Source organism: Ipomoea nil, unplaced genomic scaffold (assembly GCF_001879475.1).
Source record: "Ipomoea nil cultivar Tokyo-kokei standard unplaced genomic scaffold, Asagao_1.1 scaffold1936, whole genome shotgun sequence".
Lineage (NCBI taxonomy): Eukaryota > Viridiplantae > Streptophyta > Magnoliopsida > Solanales > Convolvulaceae > Ipomoea > Ipomoea nil.
The window spans coordinates 2,322,410-2,344,922 of record NW_017618364.1 but is presented as its reverse complement, the minus strand read 5'-3'; the positions used below and the strand labels follow the sequence as shown (position 1 = coordinate 2,344,922).

The 22,513-nt window shown below is 34.7% G+C and overlaps 1 protein-coding gene and 1 long non-coding RNA gene across 2 annotated transcripts; one reads left to right on the top strand and one right to left on the bottom strand.

Annotated features, from left to right (window-relative positions):
* Positions 1–10,837: 10,837 nt before the first annotated feature.
* LOC109146623 lies at positions 10,838–21,348 on the bottom strand. The gene is made up of 3 exons (XR_002048470.1): positions 21,337–21,348; positions 16,883–16,884; positions 10,838–10,920 (listed from the first exon to the last, which is right to left on the bottom strand). It is a non-coding gene; the product is annotated as an uncharacterized LOC109146623 (long non-coding RNA).
* Positions 12,070–16,656, top strand: LOC109146622 (cytochrome P450 CYP749A22-like). Its single transcript, XM_019294274.1, has 4 exons — positions 12,070–12,461; positions 12,567–12,790; positions 15,062–15,661; positions 15,949–16,656. Exons 1-4 carry the CDS (start codon positions 12,185–12,187, stop codon positions 16,381–16,383), a joined length of 1,536 nt encoding a protein of 511 aa, XP_019149819.1. The 5' UTR covers positions 12,070–12,184; the 3' UTR covers positions 16,384–16,656.
* Positions 21,349–22,513: the final 1,165 nt, after the last annotated feature.

Sequence of the window (22,513 nt, the reverse complement as noted above, 5' to 3'; positions counted from 1 at the left end):
TAAGGTTGCTAATCCTAGTTGCAATATGACAGAATCTAATCCATTGTGGATAATTGACAGTGGGGCCACACACCATATTGTGTGCAATGTGAATCTGTTGCAAAACCCCAAGGAAGTTAAGGGAATCCTAGTTGATTTACCTAATGGAAGTCAGGTACAAGTTTCCCACATGGGACTGCTCAACTATCTGCAGAAATAGTCATGATGAATGTGTTATGTGTGCCTATCTTTAGTTACAATCTAATATCATTGGGTGAGCTAACAGCTAGATCAGGTTACCACATATTATTCCACTCTAATCAGTGTGTTATATAGGATCAACACCATGGGAAGATGATTGGTATGACTGAGTTGAAGAAAAGGGCTCTACCAGCTTACTTTTCCTGTTATGAGTCCTTGTATGCCTACTGTTAATGCTTGTAGTATTTGGCATGCTAGATTAGGGCATCCTTCTGAAAAAAAAGTTAGATTGTTACATACTCTAGACAGTAACATTTGTAATGACAAGCCTAGTGCCTGTGAATATTGTCATTTTGCAAAGCAAAGAAGGCTCCCTTTTCAGTCTAGTTCCTCTATTTCAGCAAATTGTTTTGATCTTGTGTATGTGGATATCTGGGGGCCATACCATACTCCCACCATTTATGGTCATCAATACTTTCTAACTTTGGTAGATGATCATAGTATGGCAACTTGGATCTACCTAATAAGAAGAAAAACTGAAGTCAGACAAGTTTTACAGACATTCTATGAGCTAATCAAAACTCAGTTTGGAAAAAGTATTAAGTGCATTAGATCTGATAATGGCAAGTAATTTGCTATGGATGATTTTTTTAAGAGTAAGGGCATTCTACACCAAATGTCTTGTGTATACACCCCTCAACAAAACAGTACAGTTGAGAGGAAGCATGGACACATTCTAGCTGTGGCAAGGTCCCTAAAGTTTCAAGCAAACCTACCTGAGAATCTTTGGGGAGATTGTATTCTTCATGCTGTCTATTTGATTAACAGGCTTCCCTCAGCAGCAGTAGGGAATAGGATACCATATCAGGTCTTATTCAACAAAGTACCTCAGTATCATCATCTTAAAGTGATGGGGTGTTTAGCTTTTGCTGCTATTCCCAGTTGCAAAAGAGACAAACTATCTCCAAGAGCTAAGAAGTGTATTTTTTTTTGGATTTGCTAATGGTGTGAAAGGATATAAACTCCTTGATTTGGAGACAAGAGAGATATTGTTGTCCAGAGATGTTTACTTCTATGAAGATATATTTCCATTTAAAGGGCCACATAAGCCAGTTTCTAATGATATTGTATTACCTTCTGAGCAGATAGCTAGTCTAGACACTGATGAGCATTCTGACAATCACACTGGTTCTTTGGATGAACACCCCTCTGAGACTCAGACTTCAACTGGTGATACCTCTGGTCCTAATGAGGAACCCCAACCTCAGCTTCCACCAGCAGATCAGAATTTGGGAACCAATGCAGAAGCTACACAAACATCTCAGCCCAGATGGTCAAACAGAACAAGAGTCCTCCCTACATACCTAAAGGAGTACACTTACCCGAGTATAGCTGTTAACAAGACATCTCCACATCTTGTTTCCAAAGTTCTCTCATATGATAATCTTTCACAAAGCTTCAAGGCCTTCACTGTAAATGCCTCACAGGCCAAAGAACCAAGGAATTATAATGAAGCCATAAAATAAGAATGTTGGAGAGAGGCCATGAAAGCTGAAATCAAGGCCCTACAAGCAAACAACACTTGGATCATCACAGACTTGCCTCCCAACAAAGAGCCTATAGGCTGCAAATGGGTGTACAAAACCAAGCTCAAGGCTGATGGGACTATAGAGAGATACAAAGCTAGGCTGGTTGCAAAAGGGTACACTCAAACACCTGGTTTGGATTACTTGGACACATTCAGTCCAGTGGCCAAAATCACCACAATCAGAATGCTATTGGCAGTTGCAGCAGTAAAAGGATGGACTCTTCATCAACTAGATGTCAATAATGCTTTCTTGCATGGGGATCTAAATGAGGATTTCTACATGAAGTTGCCTCCTGGCTTCACCCCTCTAAAACCTGGACAGGTATGCAAATTAGTAAAATCACTCTATGGCCTCAAACATGCAAGCAGGCAGTGGAACATTAAGCTAACTCAGGAACTTTTGCACATGGGTTTTAAGCAAGCCATTTCTGATTCATCCTTGTTTATCAAAGGAAAAAAGGATGACTTTGTAGCTCTGCTCATTTATGTTGATGATGTTGTGATAGTTAGTCCAGATGTCAAGCAAATCCAGCAGATTAAGAAACACTTGGATACTGTCTTTCATATCAAAGACTTGGGGCCACTGAGGTTCTTTCTAGGACTGGAAGTTGCAAGGAATAGTAAGGGCATTTCCATGCATGACCCAAAGGAAATATGCCTTAGAACTGCTTGAAGAAATAGACTTCTTGTTTTGCAAACCAGCAAAGACTCCCATGATTACATTTGTCAAACTCAGCAAAAACACTGGTGAAAGACTAGAGGACACCACTCAGTATAGAAGGAGGATAGGGAAATTACTCTATCTTACAATAACAAGGCCTGACATTTGTTATGCTACTCAACAACTATCTCAGTTCTTGGACTGTCCCACCAATATACACATGCAGGCAGCCCACAGAATCCTTAGATACATCAAGGCTTCTCCAGGACAAGGCCTCTTCTTTTCAGCAAAAGCCTCCTTGCAGCTGAAGGGATTTACTAATTCTGACTGGGCCTCTTGTCCAGATACCAGAAGGTCCATCACAGGTTTTTGCACCTTTTTGGGTACATCTCTAATCTTTTGGAAGTCCAAGAAACAGGGTGGAGGTCTATATTAAGATAGACATAACAGACTTGAATACTAAGGGTATTCATAAGAAGTCAAAGAGTTTGACTTCCGTAGAACCTACTTTTTGAGTTGGTGTGTGCATTAGAGTTCAAAATTTATCTAACCGGTGAGTTCAAGAATTGAAGCATGTGCTCCATCTCAACTAAAAGCCTAAGCTGATAGTTGGATTGCATATTAATGGTTATATGCTCAACACGCCCCCCCCCCCCCCCCCCCATGTGTATGGTGGGTTCCAAGCAACACGTGAACCGTAGTCGCTTATGGGGTGACATAGAGATTCGAACCCATGACCTTTGTTCTGACTCTGATACCAAATTGAAGCATGTGCTCCATCTCAACTAAAAGCCTAAGCTGAATGTTAGATTGCACATTAATAGTTATATGCTCAACATCAAGATTCATATCACTCTCAGAAAGAAAATTACTCAATGTCACTACGTGTCAGTTCAAGTTCACAAACACTGACATTAAGATCAACTCATTTGTATTGCTCAGACACCTTTTTTCCATTCCCTTGCATTTGTGGGGGATTGTTGGGAAAAATGCAAGCCACTCATTAGTTATGTGGTGGTTTAACCTTGACCACAAAAAATTATGTGGTGGTTTAACCTTTACCACAAATTAATGAGTAGTTAAGATCCTTTAAATAATATGAGGCCTAAATTACTTGGCTTATATTATTTAAACAGGGCCTGCCTTTGAGTTTAAACACACCAGGAAAACATTTCCTTTCTCTCTTCTTTCTATGTCTGTTAGTTAAAGTCTGAGCAATAGTGAGGTTCAGCTACGTTTAAGCTGGTGCGAGCTTAGCGTGGTTATTTTGTGTAGCCTGTCGAAAGCGTACCGGTTTGTTGACTGCACCGTCACCGGGCAAATAACGCTTTTAAGGTAGTGTTATTATAACACGACACAGACTTTTTTTCAGCCATACATCCATTGTGTCCATGTTTCTTAAAAGGTGCCCAGCTCGCGCGTTGACGTTGCGAATATTTTCCAACATGGACTTTTATGGTTTTTGTTTAATCAAAATGGAAGGGCTTCGCTTTGCTTAGCTTTATTATCATTTCATGTATGATCGATCATATTTGTGAAGTTGAATTGGTTCTTTCTTCTTAATGATTCTCTTTTGTTTTTAATACTACCCAAACAAACAATGGTAAACAAAAGCAATTCGATCATCGTACTTTTAAGGTTCGAAGATTCTTTGTACTTTCAAGTATGTCTGAAATATGGTTATATTTATGGAAGATTTAATGGAAGTAATTGTTAGGATCGATACGATTCACAACACCAAAATACAATAGCAATTTGAACTGGAAATATTGAGAATAAATTTCTAGTGTAAGATTTAAAATAAATCATACACAAAATAAAGCAAATTGAAGAAGAATTTTTTGTATGGGCAAAAGGATATTACAATAGGAATTACAAATATAACTCTCTATTTTTACTCTGTATTTTGCTATACTATTCCCTGTATTTTGCTTTACTACTCTCTGTATTTCGAATAGATGATACAGATGAGCTAGATGAGATGAACAAAATGAATGAAGGATGGTGCCTATTTATAGTAGGGTGTTGCTATTTGCACCACCCTTTGACTAAAATGGGGTATAAAGTACATTGAAAATATAAAAAGGTGATACTTTATAATAAATACATAGATGGTGCAAATAACCTAATGGGTGGTCAAAATGCTATTTGCACTTAATTAATTTAAAATTTAATTCATTAAAATTTAAAAAAAAAATAGAAGAAGGAAACCATCACCTTCTCCGGTGAGAAGGCGACGAACATGCCTTCTCATCGGAGAAGGCAACTGGGTTGGCTTCTCCGATGAGAAGGCAGTCCCTCGCCTTCTCACTGGAGAAGGCGAGGGGTTTAACTTCTTTTTTTTTTTATTTTTAAATTAATAATTTGATTGTAATATATATATATATATATATATATATATATATATATATATATATATATATATATATATATATATATATATATATATATATATTCTAGTCTTTGACCACATTAAATGGTGGTGGTGTAAATAACACTTTTTAATTAGCACCACCTATAAAGTGGTTTGACCTATTAAATAGGTGGTGCAAATAGTAAAATAGGTGGTATGACTAGAATTTCTCTTATAGCAACAAAAAAGACTAGAGATTTGCAAAGCATTTAATGCCACATTAAATGCCTAAGGATTTGCAAGGCATGAAATTTCTCTTGCAACCTTTTCCCCAAGTAAAACCTATGCTCCAACCTCATCTCGTACATTTTCCCCAAGCAAAACCTCCTCTCATCTTTTGTCTTATTCAAACCTCCTCTTATACCTCATCTCATTCTTTGTCTTATTCAAACCCCCTCTCATACCTCATCTCATTCCACATTTTGACTTTAGTATTTACAAATCTCCCACTTAAAGTCATAATGTGGATGTTTATCCTTTTTGCTAACTCCCTGCTGCTTGCATTCCTGTTAGGCAATTTGATGATCTACACCATACGAATTTTTCGTTGGTAATAGGCTTTGTCAACATATCTGCCAGGTTATCTTTAGTATGGATTTTTCTGTATATCCACACTTCCTTCTTCCACATTTTCACGAACAAAGTGATACTGAACTCGTATGTGTTTCGTCTTGGAATGAATTGCTGGATTCTTTGTCAAGTACAAAGCGCTCTGACTGTCACAGAATAGAGTTATTTTCTCTAATTTGTGCCCGAGCTCCTCCAATAGCATTTGCAACCATATTGCCTCTTAACTAGCTTGAGTATCCACTATATATTCTGCTTCCGTCGTTGAAGTTGCCACAACTGACTGTAACTTCGAAACCCAACTTACTGCTCCGCCAGCAAGAGTAAACACATAACCCGTGGTGGATTTACTACAATCAAGATTACCTGCATAATCTGAATCAACATAGCCTTTAATAATGAAGTCTGATTCTCCATAACACAATGCAATATCTGAGGCACCCTTGATGTATCTAAGGATCCTCTTCACAGCACTCTAATGCTCTCTACCAGGATTCGCCATGTATCGACTAACCACTCCCACAGCCTGTGCAATGTCTGGTCTAGTGCAGATCATAGCAAATATTAAACTGCCAACCGTTAATGCATACGGTACTCGAGACATATCCATCCTCTCTGCTTTGTTGCTAGGACTCATACTTGAGGATAACTTGAAATTAATAGAAAGAAGGGTAGAAATTGGCTTACAATCTTGCATGTTGAAGCGCCACAAGATTTTCTTCAGATAATTCTGCTCTGAAAGTCAAATCTTCCTATTATTTCTGTCTCGGTGAATTTGCATCCCTAGAATCTTGTTTGCTGGTCCCAAGTCCTTCATTTCAAATTCCCTAGCTAGTTGAACCTTCATCTTCGTGATACGATCATTGTTGGGGCCTACTACCAATATATCGTCAACATACAACAGCAAGATGATAAACAGATTATCATCAAATCTCTTGCAATATGCGCAAGGATCGGAATTAAATATGTTGTATCCAAGGCTCAGAATGAATGAATCAAATATCTTATACCAACATCTCGGCACTTGTTTGAGACCGTATAGAGATTTTGTCAACCTGCAAACCAAGTTCCCTTTTCCTTCTTCTTCAAAACCTTCTGGTTGGAGCATAAAAATCCCTTCTTCAAGTTCTCCATGTAGAAACGCAGTTTTCACATCCAACTGCTCAAGATACAAGTCAAACACAGCACACATCGCTAGGACTGCTCGAATCGTTGTAAGTCGTACAATAGGAGAAAATATCTCGTTGAAATCAACTCTTTCCTTCTGAGCAAATCCTTTCACAACTAATCGAGCACGATACCGTTCCACTTGATTGTTGCTATCTCGTTTGATCTTATAGACCCATTGGTTTCCAATATCCTTCCTTTCTCGTGGTAACGGGACAAGTTCCCATGTTTTATTCTTATGGAGAGCTTCAATTTCTTCTTGCATTGCTGTCATCCACAGAGATGCATCTGGACCTTTTATAGCCTCATGGTAAGTAACTGGCTCACCATCTTCTGTTAGTAGACATTATGCAACATTTCCCTCCATAGAATAATCTGAGTGCCAATCTGGTTGTCTCCTCTCCCGAGTTGATCGTCGAATTTCTGAAGTTGAAGACTCAGCTTGCTCTTGTTCATCATGCTCTATTGTTGCTTAAGGGAAAACTGGAATTTCTTCTTCCTTCCTTCCCTCAACTTGTACTGTTGTAGTCACTGGCTTCTCTTTCACAGTGTTTTCACTCTCTTGTACCTTGTCTTCTACAAATAGAATATCCATGCTGATGATAACCTTGTGGGTAGTGGGATCCCACAGGCGATACCCCTTCACTCCATCAGCATACCCCAAGAAAACATATTTTCTTGATTTTGGATCAAGTTTTGATGTTTCTTGAGCGTTGTATATCACATATGCCGAACTCCCAAATGTATGTAAGTGAGAATAACTAGATGGCTTACCAGTCCACATCTCCATTGGCATTTTCAGATCAATTGCGGTTGATGGTGACCGATTGATCATATAATAGGCGGTTTTGACTGCTTCAACCCAAAATGAATTTGTCAAATTTGCAGTCCTCAACATTGCCCTTGTTCTTTCCAACGAGGTTCTGTTCATCCGCTCTGCCACTCCATTTTGTTGTGGAGTATACGTCATCATGAACTGTCGTTTGATACCTTCTTGCAGACAGAATTTATTAAATTCGTCACTAGTGTATTCTCCTCCATTGTCCGACCTCAAACACTTTATCTGTTTCTCGGATTCAAGTTCCACACGTGCTTTGAAGAATTTGAAAACTTCAAATACATTCGCATTCCGCTTGATTGGATACACCCAACATTTCCTCGAGTAGTCGTCGATGAATGATACAAAATATTTTGCACCTCCTAGGGATACAACTAATGCTTGCCAAACATCAGAGTGGATTAGCTCCAAGATAGCCTTGCTCCTTTCTTTAGAGCTGTCGAACTTCAATCTATGTTGCTTACTTGTAACACAATGCTCACAAAAAGGTAATGAAACCTTCGTTAGCCCCAGAAGAAGATGTTGATTAGCAAGAATCTTTAGACCTCGTTCCGACATGTGGCCAAGTTTTTGATGCCACATCATCGTTGATTCCTCCATAAGATTGTCTACTGCAACAGCTGATTCTCCTTGTAGTTGTGTTTCTCCTTTAAGCATGTATAGATTGGCCGCTATCTTTTCAGCTTTCATCACAACAAGCGTGCCCTTGATTACTTTGATGATCTCATCTTGAATGTGAATCTTACATTCACGGCTATCTAATTGTCCTAGAGACAATAGATTTTTCTTCAGGCCTTTCACGTGTCGTACCTCTTGGATAGTGCGAACCGTACCATCAAACATTTTTAGTTTGATAGTACCAATGCCAGCAATCTCTAAGGCATGATTATCTCCCATGAACACCGATCCTCTAGAGACAGGTTCATATTCATGAAACCATTCTTTCCGTGAGGTCATATGCCGTGTTGCTCCTGAGTCCATTAGCTAGACTTTTTCTACCTTCAACAATTGTTGCTACTTCACTAAATAAAACTTCGCCTTCATCTGATATACTCACAACACATCCCTAAGCATTTGATGTCTCGGGATTTTTGCCTTTGGCGCCATCCTTCTTGAGCTGCCAACAATCATTCTTGTAGTGTCCCTTTTTGCCACAGTGAAAACACTTGATATTCTTCTTACCCCTTGACTTTGATCTACCTCGGTTGTGACTCCCACTAGAGCTAGGCTCCGTTGATCTTCATCTTGTCACTGTCAACGCCTGAGATTGTTGTGAAATTCCAACTTTGTTTTCTTTGTTTTTGCGCCGACTTTCTTCTTCAAGAACCGCAGCTGCAATATCATCGAAGACAAGTACCTCCTTGTTGTTGACTAGATTGATAATGAGTTGATCATATGAATCCGGTAGACTTTGGAGTAAGATTTCAGCATGTTCATTCACTTCTATTTTATAACTCAACGCCAAGAGTTGTGAAAATAGAGTGTTGATGTGCTCAGTTACTGAGGATGTCTCCATCATCCTGAGAGTGTATAATTGTGCAATGATTTGGCCTCATACAAATTTACGAGAGTACCCATACCTCTTTTGCTGTACCTTTTTCCGCCACACTTGACAAAACTTCATCAGCAAGTGCTAAGTGCAGATTGGCCATAGCGTTGCTATCCATTTCTGTCCACTTCGCTTCGTCAGTGAAATCGGCTGGTCTTTCTTCAATTGCTGCTACGCAGTTATCTTTCCTGAGAACTGCTTTCATTCTCATTTTCCACAAAGAGAAATTGTTCCCTTTGAATTTTGCAATCTCATACTTTACCACCATTGTAAGTGGTGTTCTTGATTCAAATCCTGAACAATATATCTAAATAGTATCGTATTATAGAACACTACTGGTCCTGTGAACAGTACACCAGGAAAATATTTCTATAGAAGAGAGGTGAGTCACAAATGGACTGCTTAAATACCAAGTCTTAACTAGAGCTTTTCCTAGACATGTACAATCACTTTACCAGTATGAGTTCTAACGTAAACGATACAGTAAAGATATATCTATGAACCAACCTGAGGCTCTGATACCACTTGTTAGGATCAATACGGTTCACAACACCAAAATACAATAGCAACTTGAACTGGAAATATTGAGAATAAATTTCTAGTGTAAGATTTAAAATAAATCATACACAAAATAAGACAAATTGAAGAAGAATTTTTTGTATTGGCAAAAGGATATTACAATAGGAATTACAAATATAACTCTCTATTTTCACTATCTGTATTTTGCTATACTACTCTTTGTATTTCGAATGGATGATACAGATGAGCTAGATGGGATGAACAAAATGAATGAAGGAGGGTGCCTATTTATAGCAACAAAAAAGCTGAGAGATTTGCAAAGCATTTAATGCCACATTAAATGCGTAGGAATTTGCAAGGCATGAAACTTCTCCTGCAACCTTTTCCCCAAGTAAAACCTATACTCCAACCTCATCTCATACATTTTCCCCAAGCAAAACCTCTTCTCATATTTTGTCTTATTCAAACCTCCTCTTATACCTCATCTCATTCTTTGTCTTATTCAAACCCTCTCTCATACCTCATCTCATTTCACATTTTGACTTTAGTATTTACAGTAATGACTAAGAACCAAAAATGATAAAAACAGTAATGGTACCGTGAAGACTAATTAGTTTATGAGTAGACAGTATAGACAAAAGAACGATTGTGTTTGTAGTTAGTCCTATTATGTTGTAACAAAATCAAACTCTAAGTCGCCGGTAACTTAGCTGATTTGTAGGTGAAAGATTGCTTTTAGATATGCGTGATTTAAATTTCTTAAGAGTGGGTCCTTAGTTGTGGGTACCATATATTAGTTCTCTTACCTAAATGACCATTAAATTTTCATGAAATTATGACAGAATCAAATATGATAAAAACATACACAATAGTCATCAGGGACTAATATTAATCATTCTTATAGTTTAAGACTAAATTAAAAGTGATCATGCCACCATATCATTAACTGTAACTTGGTTCATGAGCAACAGATTACAGCCACCATTGCATGATTTAACTCGCTCAACTTTTGCACCCAAGAATCAAGCTTTAAGTAGATAATGTCCTATTAATTAATTATGCACTTGCTTGTCTATAGTTTTTGGCCATTAATATCCTCAGGAAGTTCAACATTAATTAATTCTTGATATCATCAATTATTATTGGAAATGAGCACGAATTGGTAGGTAGAGAACGTTGGGTTTGCCTAATAGATAGTACAGTGCATGTAATTAATGACTTCCTTCCTGTCCATTGGCCTTCCCAGTATGCTATATAAAGTCCCTGCGGCTAACTCATATCTAGCCAGAGACCTTTCCCACTATTTAAGGATGCAAGAAAGAGTCCAGATGACAATGGTGATGATTGTCAGTTTGTTTGGACTGATTCCTCAATTTTTTCCTGTAGTATAGCTATTCCAGGAATTGATACCAAAATACATTATGTATTTTTTGTTTGTCTATTGAATACACTTTTAAAAAGACTCTTAAGATTTACAATTTGCAATAAAATGTTGACATAAATTATCCTAATGACCTTCCAATAATTTTATCTTTAGTTATTAAAGAAGAGTAGGTGTTGTGGGCACGAGAATCAACAATTGGTTGTTAGAATATTAGAATATTTTAGAACTAGTTTTATTATTTAATTAGGATGATTATTTTAAAATTATCTTAGATTTAAATTTGTTAGTATTATATTATTATTAATCTTATCTTAGTTGGTTAGTTAGGATTAGTTTATCATATTCTAACTATCTCATTCATGTGGTTGTAATTTGGTTGTTAATGGCTATTTAAGGTCATTGCATTCTAAATGAAATATAGAGTTTGAGAATTTTTGAATTGGAAAACTAAGTGTTTTCTGGAACTCGGAAGAATTCGACCATGATTAAGTCATGGTCATCCTGACTTATCAGGTGTGAAAATCTCACTTGTGTGTCATCCCAAATCCTACGTCAAACCCTTATACCCAGCCTAAATTAAACATTTTAATCATATTTCACCTAGCCTAATAAATTGTTCTAAAATGTTATTTTATTCAGAGTGTGAAGAGAAGATCGGGACCAAGTCCGAATGAGTAGGTTTTGTGTAAGATAGTCTCACATGGGATGTATAATATTTTTATTACATTTTATTTAAAAAGAATTACACAAACTCTAATTAAGTTAGTTTGATTTGATAAGTATAAGGTTTCAAGTTTAAATTTCCAACCTCAAAGACCCCCAACCTCTCCGTCTGACAGAGCATCTGGGAAAATGTAAATTATTGTAATTCAATTGAACACATATGAACACATGGGCTAGACATTTGCTTATTACGCATACGGAGCTCCACTTACTTTGAGAGGTTGGTCCCACACTTTTGCTGGTGAGACTCAATCCCAAGCCAGTGACCAATCAACTGAGCTGTCCATGCAGACTAATAGATGCTTTTCATATATGCATGCTTGGACCACTTTCAATTCAATGAACAGGTCATGTTCAAAGATGATATATTAAATTAAATTAAAAGAGATGTTAGTACAATTATTGCAATTTAATTAATATTTGAGTGATATATATAATTCAAGAATTCTACTTAGATTTTAGATGAAGTCAAGAATGGCATCTTAGATATGATTGTCTTGTAGCTGCAACACGAAATTCCCAATTTAGGCACTTGGTTTTTTCTTTAAAGTTCTGCAGATAATCATTTGGGAATTATTATTGCAGGTTAATTAAGATGATGATGATGATGATAATCATCATAATTTTAATTTCATCTTTGTTGGTGTTAGCTGCGGCATGGTTGTGTGAAAAGCTATGGTGGGCTCCTGTTCATATACAAAAGCTGATGAGTTCCCAGGGGATCAAAGGGCCTTCTTACAGATTCCTCCATGGAAACACCAAAGAAATCTCTGACGCCAGAAGAGGAATCACCAGCAAGCCCATGGAAGATTTGTCTCATGACATATTTCCAAGAATATTGCCACACATATATTCCTGGAAAAGGCTATATGGTTAGTTGCTTGAATTGGTTATTCATCAGATTAAACTTGTTGGGTTTCCTAGTAAGCTTTAAAATGTTGTTTTGTTGATTCAATGTTTGTGTTTTTGAATTGTAGGGGTGAATTTTCTTTACTGGTTAGGGTCGCAACCGGAGCTGGTAGTGACTGAACCAGAACTTGTGAAGGAGATACTGAGTGACAGAAAGGGAAATTACCCAAAAATAGACCTTCAAGGCTTCAGCAGGAAGCTGCTAGGAGATGGTGTTGCATCATCAAAAGGGGAAAAGTGGGCAAGAATGCGAAAACTAGCCAACAATGTCTTCCATGGAGAAAGCCTCAGAGTAAGATCGATCAATTACCTATCATTTCAAGAATTTTAGATTTGTTAGGATAGATTGTGGACAAAGACACATGATCCAGTTTTGCTATTTGTAGTGTGAGAGTTAGAGCATCCACATTAGTTGAGGAGATTTGGGGGATAATGTAAGAGTGATCAGGAGAGAAAAAATTAAAAAAAAAAAATAACAAAACTGATTTAAAAAAAAAAAAAGATTAAAAAAAATGGTCAGGCGCGCCCGCGTGCAATGCACGCGCCCGTGTGGGATGGCTGCTGTGCGCGAAACGCGCACAGCAGCCTATCTTGTCTGATATAGGGAATGCATTGGGAAGAGAAATATTTTTGTATTTGCAAGACAAATACTTCTATCATTAACCCCACCCCACATCAATAAATAACCCCATCCAAGTTATTTCTTCTTACATTAACCCCATATTATCCACTAGTGTGGATGCTCTTATATCAAATGTGGTGGTTGGTGAGTTTTTTTGTAGGCACCCATACACGGGTCCGCCCAAGGCAAATTATTGTGTGGACCATGGTCCACACAATGTTATGTGGACCATAACAAAAAGTACAGTTTTAATATACTAAATGTACATTATTTTTGTATTGAATTTACATTATACAATATAATGTATACTCAGAACAAAAATAGTGTACATCCCCTGAATACAATGTACATTATTTTTGTACTGAATGTACATTATTTTACAGTAGATAAAATATTGTTTACACAACTTGTGTGGACCATGGTCCACACAATAATGATTGTCCTCCCACTTAATTGGCCCTTCACTATCATTTACTTCAATCGTTATACCGTGCACCACGGTGCACATAGCACTGTGCGTCCCGCGCCTCCCAAAACGACATCGTTTTGTTAAGTTAAAAAAAAATCATCTGTTTCGAATGCACATCAACTCATAACAGAATACACATAATCTAACATAATACATAGTACACATAAATTTTTAACTGAATACACATAATGGGTTTGGTTAACATAATACCATAAACTCTTAACTGAATACACATAAACTAATAACACAATACACATAAACTTTTAACTAAATACACATAATGAGTTTGGTTAACATAATACACATACACTCATAACACAATACACCTAAACTTTTAACTAAATACACATAATGGGGTTTGGTTAACATAATACACGTAAACTCTTAACTGAATACACACAAACTCATAACACAATACACATAATGGGGTTTTGTCTGTTCGGACGGACGAAGTGACGTCAGCAAGAAACGCGCGCGTTTTGTGCCTGGACGCGCATTGCTATGTGCGCCGTGGTGCACGATATAAATTGCACATTTACTTATCTAATATCTTGTTGGGTTGCGGTGTTTGGGCCTTGGGCACAATGGAATTTTATTATTATTAACTTTTTTTTTTTTTGTGGAAAAATTTTAAGTTTGTTGCCCACACGAGCAATGTAACTAAATTCCTGGGTGAGAGATTGTGGGCAAAAACACATGATTGAGCCTGATAGTTACAATGTGGGAGATACACCAACACGAGTCCACCTTGCAAGGTGGACCTTGGTCAAAAAATACACAACTATATACTGAATGTTCACAATTATATACTAAATGTTCACAATTTACATATTGAATGTTCACAACTATATACTAAATGTTCACGATTTACATATTGAATATTCACAATTTACATATAGAATGTCCACAATTTACATACTGAATGTTTATAATTTACAAATTGAATGTTCACAATTTTATATTCTAAATGTTCACAACCGTATGTAATTGAGTTGTGTATTTTGACCCGATCCATGGCATAACTGTCGCCCAATGTGGTGGTCGGCCTAGTGGGTTCCTTGTGGGCACTATGCACTGATTCTCTCACCCAATGGATTGCTGAGTATTTGTGATTTATCTCTCTATTATCCTGTTAGACCGGGGTGTTGGGGCCATCGGGGCAAGGAAATTTTGCAGAAAAAATTTTAAGGTTTCTTGATAGCACGGACAGCTCAATTCCTAAGTAGTAAATTGTGAGAAAGAACACATGACCGAACTTGGCAATCGCGGTGTGGGAGTCACACCTAATGTAACTGACTCCTGGTAGGTCTAGATATTGGTTCTCTTACCTAATGGGTTGTTGAGTTACTATAATTTATATCTCCACTATCTTTAGCCGGAAAAATTTTGTCTTGTATGGATAAGAAATTCAAGTTTCATAGAAGCATCCTTATTGGCTATTAGATGAACTGTACTGATGTGTCTTACTGCAGGGTATGCTTCCAGCCATGATCGAAAGTGCAGAAACAATGGTGGAGGCATGGAGGGAACACGAAGGGAAAGAGATTGAAGCTTTTGAGGAGTTCAGGCTGTTAACATCAGAAGTGATTTCCAGGACAGCTTTTGGAAGCAATTACTTGGAAGGGAAAAACATATTTGAGATGCTGATAAAGCTAACAACCTTAGCCTCCAAGAATTTTCTGAATGTTAGGTTTCCAGGGATTAGTAGAATCATGAAGAGCAGTGATGAATTGGAATCTGAGAAACTTGAGGAAGGTATCAGAAATGGAATAATTCAGATTATAAAGAAGAGAGAGCAGACAAAAACTGGGGAACCAAAAAGTGATTTTCTTGAGAAACTCTTGGAGGCTAATCAAGAAAATAATGATGACAACCAAATTTGCATAGAAGCCATGGTTGATGAATGCAAAACATTCTATTTTGCGGGGCACGAAACGACGACGTCTTTGCTTGGATGGGCAACTCTCCTTCTAGCTACACATGAGGACTGGCAAGAGAGAGCAAGGAAAGAGGTCATGGAAGTGTTTGGGCAAGAGAATCCCACCCCTTATGGCATTGCAAGATTGAAAATTGTAAGTACTAAAATTCCATGTTATAGCATAATAAATAGGAAAATTGTAAGAAATATTGTTTTCTCAGTTTATTGAATTACCTTAGGCATATATATATATATATATATATATATATAATTTTGGACAACGGTCATATACCTAAATAAGACAGAGAATAATACAACTAATCTACAATATTTTAAGAACAATAATGTTTACATATCTATCTAATTTCCATATTCTAATAAAAATAACACTTTGGGTCAGGGTAGAGATGTTGCATGATTCTTGTTTTGTTTTCTTTGCAGATGAACATGATTCTTGAAGAAACCTTAAGATTATATCCTCCGGTGCCTTACATCAAGAGGAAGGTTGAGAAGAAGAATGTTGTTCTAGGGAACATAACTCTACCGCCTAATATTCATCTCTACATTTCACCTCTGGCATTTCAACACGATCCTGAGATATGGGGTGAAGATGTTCATAAGTTTAAGCCAGAAAGATTTGCAGAAGGAGTGGTGAAAGCCACAAACAACCATCCAATTGCCTTCCTGCCATTCGGATATGGACCTCGTACTTGTCTGGGCTTAAACTTTGCCATGGCTGAGGCTAAGATTGTTCTCTCTATGATCCTGCCACGCTACTCGCTTGCGCTATCTTCGTCTTATGTTCACTCCCCAGTTCAGCCTTTCATGCTTCGACCAAAACATGGAGTTCAAGTCATCCTCCATAGGATTTCATAATAAAGTCTATTGGCTCGCAGGAACAGTTGGTTTTTAGATAATAGATTGTGGATAAGGACACATAATTAAACTTGACAACAACACTGTGAGTGGTGGGCTCGTTGTGTGCAGTAGGCAGTGGTCCTCCTACCTGAAATGGAACTTCACCTATTTTGTCAGGCTGAAATGTGGGACTTTAATTTGGGAGAAAATTTCGTATTTTGTAAGCAATAAAATTGTATAATGATAAAATTAAAACTTTAACCCACGGACAAGTTTATGTCTCTAGATTCATTTGTCTATTTAGTAATTGAGAAAAATATTATCATAAAGGTTTTTTGATTGCATTTAATAGACTTAAACCTTTAATCCAGGCAAGTTTTATGTCAATAAATTCATCAACTCATTAGAAAATTATATCGTGCACCATGATGCACAATGCACGTGCACTCGGGCCAAAACGACGTCGTTTTGTATATGTTTTTTATTAAAAATTCCGTTTCTTGTTTCTGCCGTTAACTTCTAAAAAGAAAATTCTCTGTTTCAAATGTACATAAACTCATAACAGAATACACATAAACTCATAACATAATACACATAGTCTAACATAATACATAATACACAATACACATAATATAAACTCATAACATAATACACATAATTTAACATAATAAATCATACATATAAACTCTTAACATAATACATATAAACTCTTAACATAATGCATATAAAATCTTAACATAAAAAACGATGTCGTTTTGGACAGAGCACACAATGTATTGTGCACCCTGGTGCAAGATATAACAATTGCAACTCATTAGATAATAATAAGGGTTTCGTGGTCGGGCAAATTATATTCGGAAAATAATGAATAAGGTACAGTAATTATGTAATGATTATTACCAAATAACGATACTCAAATCCTTCTATAAAAATGTAAGGGCCATGGCCATGGTATAATGAAGGGTTAATTAAGGTGTTGCTATTTGCACCACCTTTTGACCAAAAATGGTATAAAGTATCATTGGAAATGTAAAAAGGTTATAATTTATAATAAATATATAGGTGGTGCAAATAGCCTAATGGATGGTCAAAATGCTATTTGCACCACCTTATTAAAATTGCATTTATTAGGTCAAAATTAATTCATAGGTGGTGCAGCCCAGTTGCCTTCTCCGGTGAGAAGGTAGTCCCTGCCTTCTCACCGGAGAAGGTGACGGGATGGAGTTTTTTTTTTTGGGAAATTCTATTTGCACCACCCATTTTGCTATTTACACCCCCTATTTAATAGGTGTAATAGCTTTATAGGTGGTGCAAATAAAAAAGTGCTATTTGCACCACCTCATTAAATGTAGTCAAACATTAATCTTTATTTTTTTATTTTTATTTAATAATCAATCTCTTATTATTATTATTATTATTATTATTATTATTATTATTATTATTATTATTATTATTATTATTATTATTATGTTTTAATGCATAATTATTTTGTGCGTGCAATATTTTTTTAAGTTTCTTTTTTTCAATACATCTTTTTTTTTTCAATACATGTTTTTTTAAGTTTATATTTTCAATACTTATTTTTGTTTATGTTTTAATTTTAAATAAAGAGAAATAATAATTAATTTTGTTATTCTAATATTTTTTATAACTCAAATTTGTTGTATACATTGTTTTAAATTGATTTAACTATAAATTGAAATATAAAATGATTACTAGTGATATTTGAAATGAATAAATATAAATTGATTTTCTACCTATATTTTTATACTGTAAATACTGTAACAATTTTATAAAGATATATGTGGGTTATAGTTCTAACAATTTTGATGTAGTTAAAATTCTATAAAGATATGTGGGTTAGAGTTCTATTGAGACTTTGAAATATAAATTGATTTTCTACTTATCTTTTTATACTGTAAATACTGTAACAATTTATAAAGATATGTGGATTAGAGTTCTAACCATTTTGAGGTAGTTAAAATTCTAATCATAAAATAAGTTGAGGTCAAGGCTTCTAATCATAAAATAAGTCTACTGCATGCGTTCCTACACTCTTTCTATTTTGAATTTTGTATTTATGGTTGTCCTTCCGTCTCTGTAGAATAGTTTCCTGCAATTGTGTATTCTTTGTAGTATATATTGCTCTATGTACTCAATATTAATCAATAAATTGATTTTTTACCTATCTTTTTATACTGTAAATACAATAAATTGATTAATTTACAACTATATTCACAACAAATTAAATTAATTCAGTATATAGATAGACTCACCAGTCACCCAATAAATAAAATCCCAAATTCATTACTCTTTATACTATAATTTTCTCTCTTGAAATGGATCAAAGAGATCGTTATTTAGTCAATTGAGAAATTATATCTAATTTAAATGAATCCTAATTACCTAGCAAGCAAGAACAAAGTGGCTTAAAATACAAATAGCAACACCCATAGAAATAAATAACAATTCATTAACAATTCAATTCTGCCTATTTGTTTATACTGTAAATACAATAAATTGATTAATTTACAACTATATTCACAACAAATTAAATTAATTTACAACTATATTCACCAAATTGATTAATACTATAATTTTCTCTCTTGACATGGAACAAAGAGATTGTTATTTAGTCAATTGAGAAATTATATCTAATTTAAATGAATCCTAATTACCTAGCAAGCAAGAACAAACTGGCTTAAAATACAAATAGCAACACCCATAGAAATAAATAACAATTCATTAACAATCCAAATTCAAATAACAGCTTAAAATACCACATATATAATGTCCTTGACTTTGATTTTGATCATTGTAACTAAGTAACTGGCTTTGATTCTGATTATTGTAACTAAAAAAATCTTCTATCCAATCATCCATGGCTTATAGATTGTGTAATACATATACATAATAACACACACCCCACATATATATAGAGTCATATGAGTTCAATTTGTATTCTCTGCCGTCCAAATTATCAATAATTTCATCTCACAAACATTAATATTGACTAATTATTTTAAAAAATATGTATTGAAATTATAAACTTAAAAATATGTATTGAAATTAGAAACTTAAAAAAAATGTATTAAAATTAGTAACTTAAAAAAAATATGTATTGAACAAAAAGTATATATATTGAATAAAAAAAAAGATGTATTGAAAATAGAAACTTAAAAAAAATATTTATTGAAACTTAAAAAAATATTGCATAAATAATTAGGCATTAAAACAAACAAAAAAAATAACAACAAAAAAACAAAAAACAAAAAACAAAAGCAAAACAGTGACTGGGTTCATCTTCTTTTTTTTAAAAAAAAAATTAAAGTTTTAATTAATTAGATTTTGAATTAAAATATTATTAACTATACCTCATAAATGAGGTTTGGTTAAGGTGGTGCAAATAGCAAAATAAATCTTTATTTGGCTATTTACACCACCTATGCAATTATTAAAAGTTTTTACCTTTTTACAATTTCAAGATACTTTATATCCCCTTTTGGTCAAAGGGTGGTGCAAATAGCAACACCCTTTTTTTTTGTTAATTTAAAAAAAAAAATGAAAAACAAATAATAATTTTGACCACATTTAATGCTGGCATTTACACCACTTATAAAGCTATTTGACCTACTAAATAGGTGGTGCAAATAGTAAAATAGGTGGTGTAAATAGAATTACCCGTTAATTATTGTTAACTTAATAACTATAAAGTTATATAAATTTGATTCACAACAAGAATATGTGTGCTATATTACTAAGTACCTTGTGTTCGATTGATAACTTTGTAGCTTTTCTTCAAGTCACATAATTGAACTTCGATGATGGAATATTGACTCTTTGGATTATATTGAACAAATATTATTTTTTAATAAAGTCCATAGTACTAAAAAAAAAAAAAAAAGAGTGCACTATTAACATTAAGGGGGCGTTTGGTTCACAGAATCTTGGATTACCCTAGGTAATAGGATTACCTTCTGGAAGGTAATGTGAGATTTTGGGAATTTAAGATTACCATGTGTGTTTGGTTTGGATGGTGTAATATAATATTACCTTGTTTGGTTCAGAGTTTTATTTTAGGTTATATGGATTAATTTACAATAATACCCTCAATAATATATATATATATATATATATATATATATATATATATATATATATATATATATATATATATATATATATATATATATATATATATATATATATATATATATATATATATATATATATTATGTGTATGTATTTATTTATATATCAAAGCTTAAATGTTAAAAAAAAAACTAAATATATAATACACATATGTATATTTGATTATATAAATATATATTAATTTCATTATTATCATTATTATTATTATTATTATTATTATTATTATTATTATTATTATTATTATTATTATTATTATTATTATTATTATTATATAGGGATTAGTTAACACCAATAGAATCAAAGGATTAGTTAACAAGGAAAAAGTTGGAATAGTTGAAGGTAATCTAAGATTACCTAAAAAATTGGGGTAATCACATTACCTTGAAACATTACTGCCACATCAGCTTTCAGATAATATAACATTACATGATAATCTCATAACTTGAACCAAACAAGGTAATATAAAATTACTAGACTCAGATTACCTAGGTAATCTAAAATGACCTGAACCAAACGCCCCCTAAGTGGTCAACTATAGTGGTCTGCTACCCAAAGCTTCTTGTTAATGAGCTCTTGGGCGTTGATATTCCCTAGATAGTGGCATGTACAATTCACTCCACCCAAAGCTTCTTCCCTTCTTGGTATCCACAAATTTCATTGGAAATATGCACGAATGTAAAGTGTAACAATATAGTGTCTGCCCGTCCTTTGATCTTCCATGTCTGTGCAATAAATACTAGGCTGTAACACTGGAAATTCTGAAATTTCTGACCACCTAAAAGTGATCTTAAATTAAGTTGAAAGCCTTGTTCCGACTACTTTTGGTATCCGGAAAAACTCTTGTTGCTATTTCCGACCACTTTTTGCTTTCAACTTGATTTAAGATCAGTTTCAGGTGGTCGGAAATTCAATAATTTCCAGTAATGTAACATACGTTGTTGACACTCGTACCTTAGCTACTTCAATTCGAATTGAAGCAAACTACGTACGTACGAACAGGTAGAAAAGCGTACTGCAATGGGTTCGCATGAAGGAAGGAACAACTCTGGGCATTCGTTGGAGAAGGGCGGAGTGGTCCTTCTATTTGTGCAAGTACTAGCACAACCCTCATCAACGAACAAAACACATGAATCATAATGACATGTCATCAATCGTTATGTTATGGATTTGTGTCCAGCATGCATGCTGGACACGGGTAACAGTGTCGTTAGTGGCACTGTTATTTTCCACTTTTTTTTTTTTTTTTTAAATTTCAGACCGCTTTGTTATAGTAGTATATGTTCATAATTTTATTACTATATGTTCATAATTGTAAGTTCATAATGTCAGAGCTCTATGTTCATAATTCCATAACTGTACATTCATACTTCCATAACTGTACATTCATACTTCCGTAACTGTACATTCATAATTCAATAACTATAACTTCATAATTTTCGAAACTCTATGTTCACAATTTTAGAGCTCTATGTTCATAATTTTATCACTATATGTTCATATTGTAAGTTCATAATGTCAGAGCTCTGTGTTCATAATTCCATAACTGTACATTCATAATTGCATAACGATACATTCATAATTGCATAACTGTACATACATAATTCCGTAACTGTACATTCATAATTCAATAACTGTAAAATCATAATTTTCAAAGCTCCATGTTCACAATTTTAGAGCTCTATGTTCATAATTTTATCACTATATGTTCATAATTGTAAGTTCATAATGTCAGAGCTCTGTGTTCATAATTTTATAACTTACATTCATAATTCCTTAACTGTACATTCATAATTCCATATCTGTACATTCATAATCCCACAAATGTACATTCCTAATGGTACAAACGAATAACGCCGTTAACGGCGAGACAAAATCAATTTTTTTAAAAAAAAAAAACTAGAATGATGCGTTTTCCCTGAAAACGACGTCGTTATGGACTCGTGTCCACAATGCATTGTGGACACGGATCCAGGGCATAATTTGCGGACATGTCATC

Bases quoted from the DNA above. Each gene is read 5' to 3' on its own strand.
- LOC109146622 (XM_019294274.1), top strand. From the start codon at position 12,185: ATGATGATGATGATGATAATCATCATAATTTTAATTTCATCTTTGTTG. The intron at 12,462-12,566 runs GTTAGTTGCTTG...TTTGAATTGTAG, and splicing joins TTCCTGGAAAAGGCTATATG to GGGTGAATTTTCTTTACTGG. The intron at 12,791-15,061 runs GTAAGATCGATC...GTCTTACTGCAG, and splicing joins TCCATGGAGAAAGCCTCAGA to GGTATGCTTCCAGCCATGAT.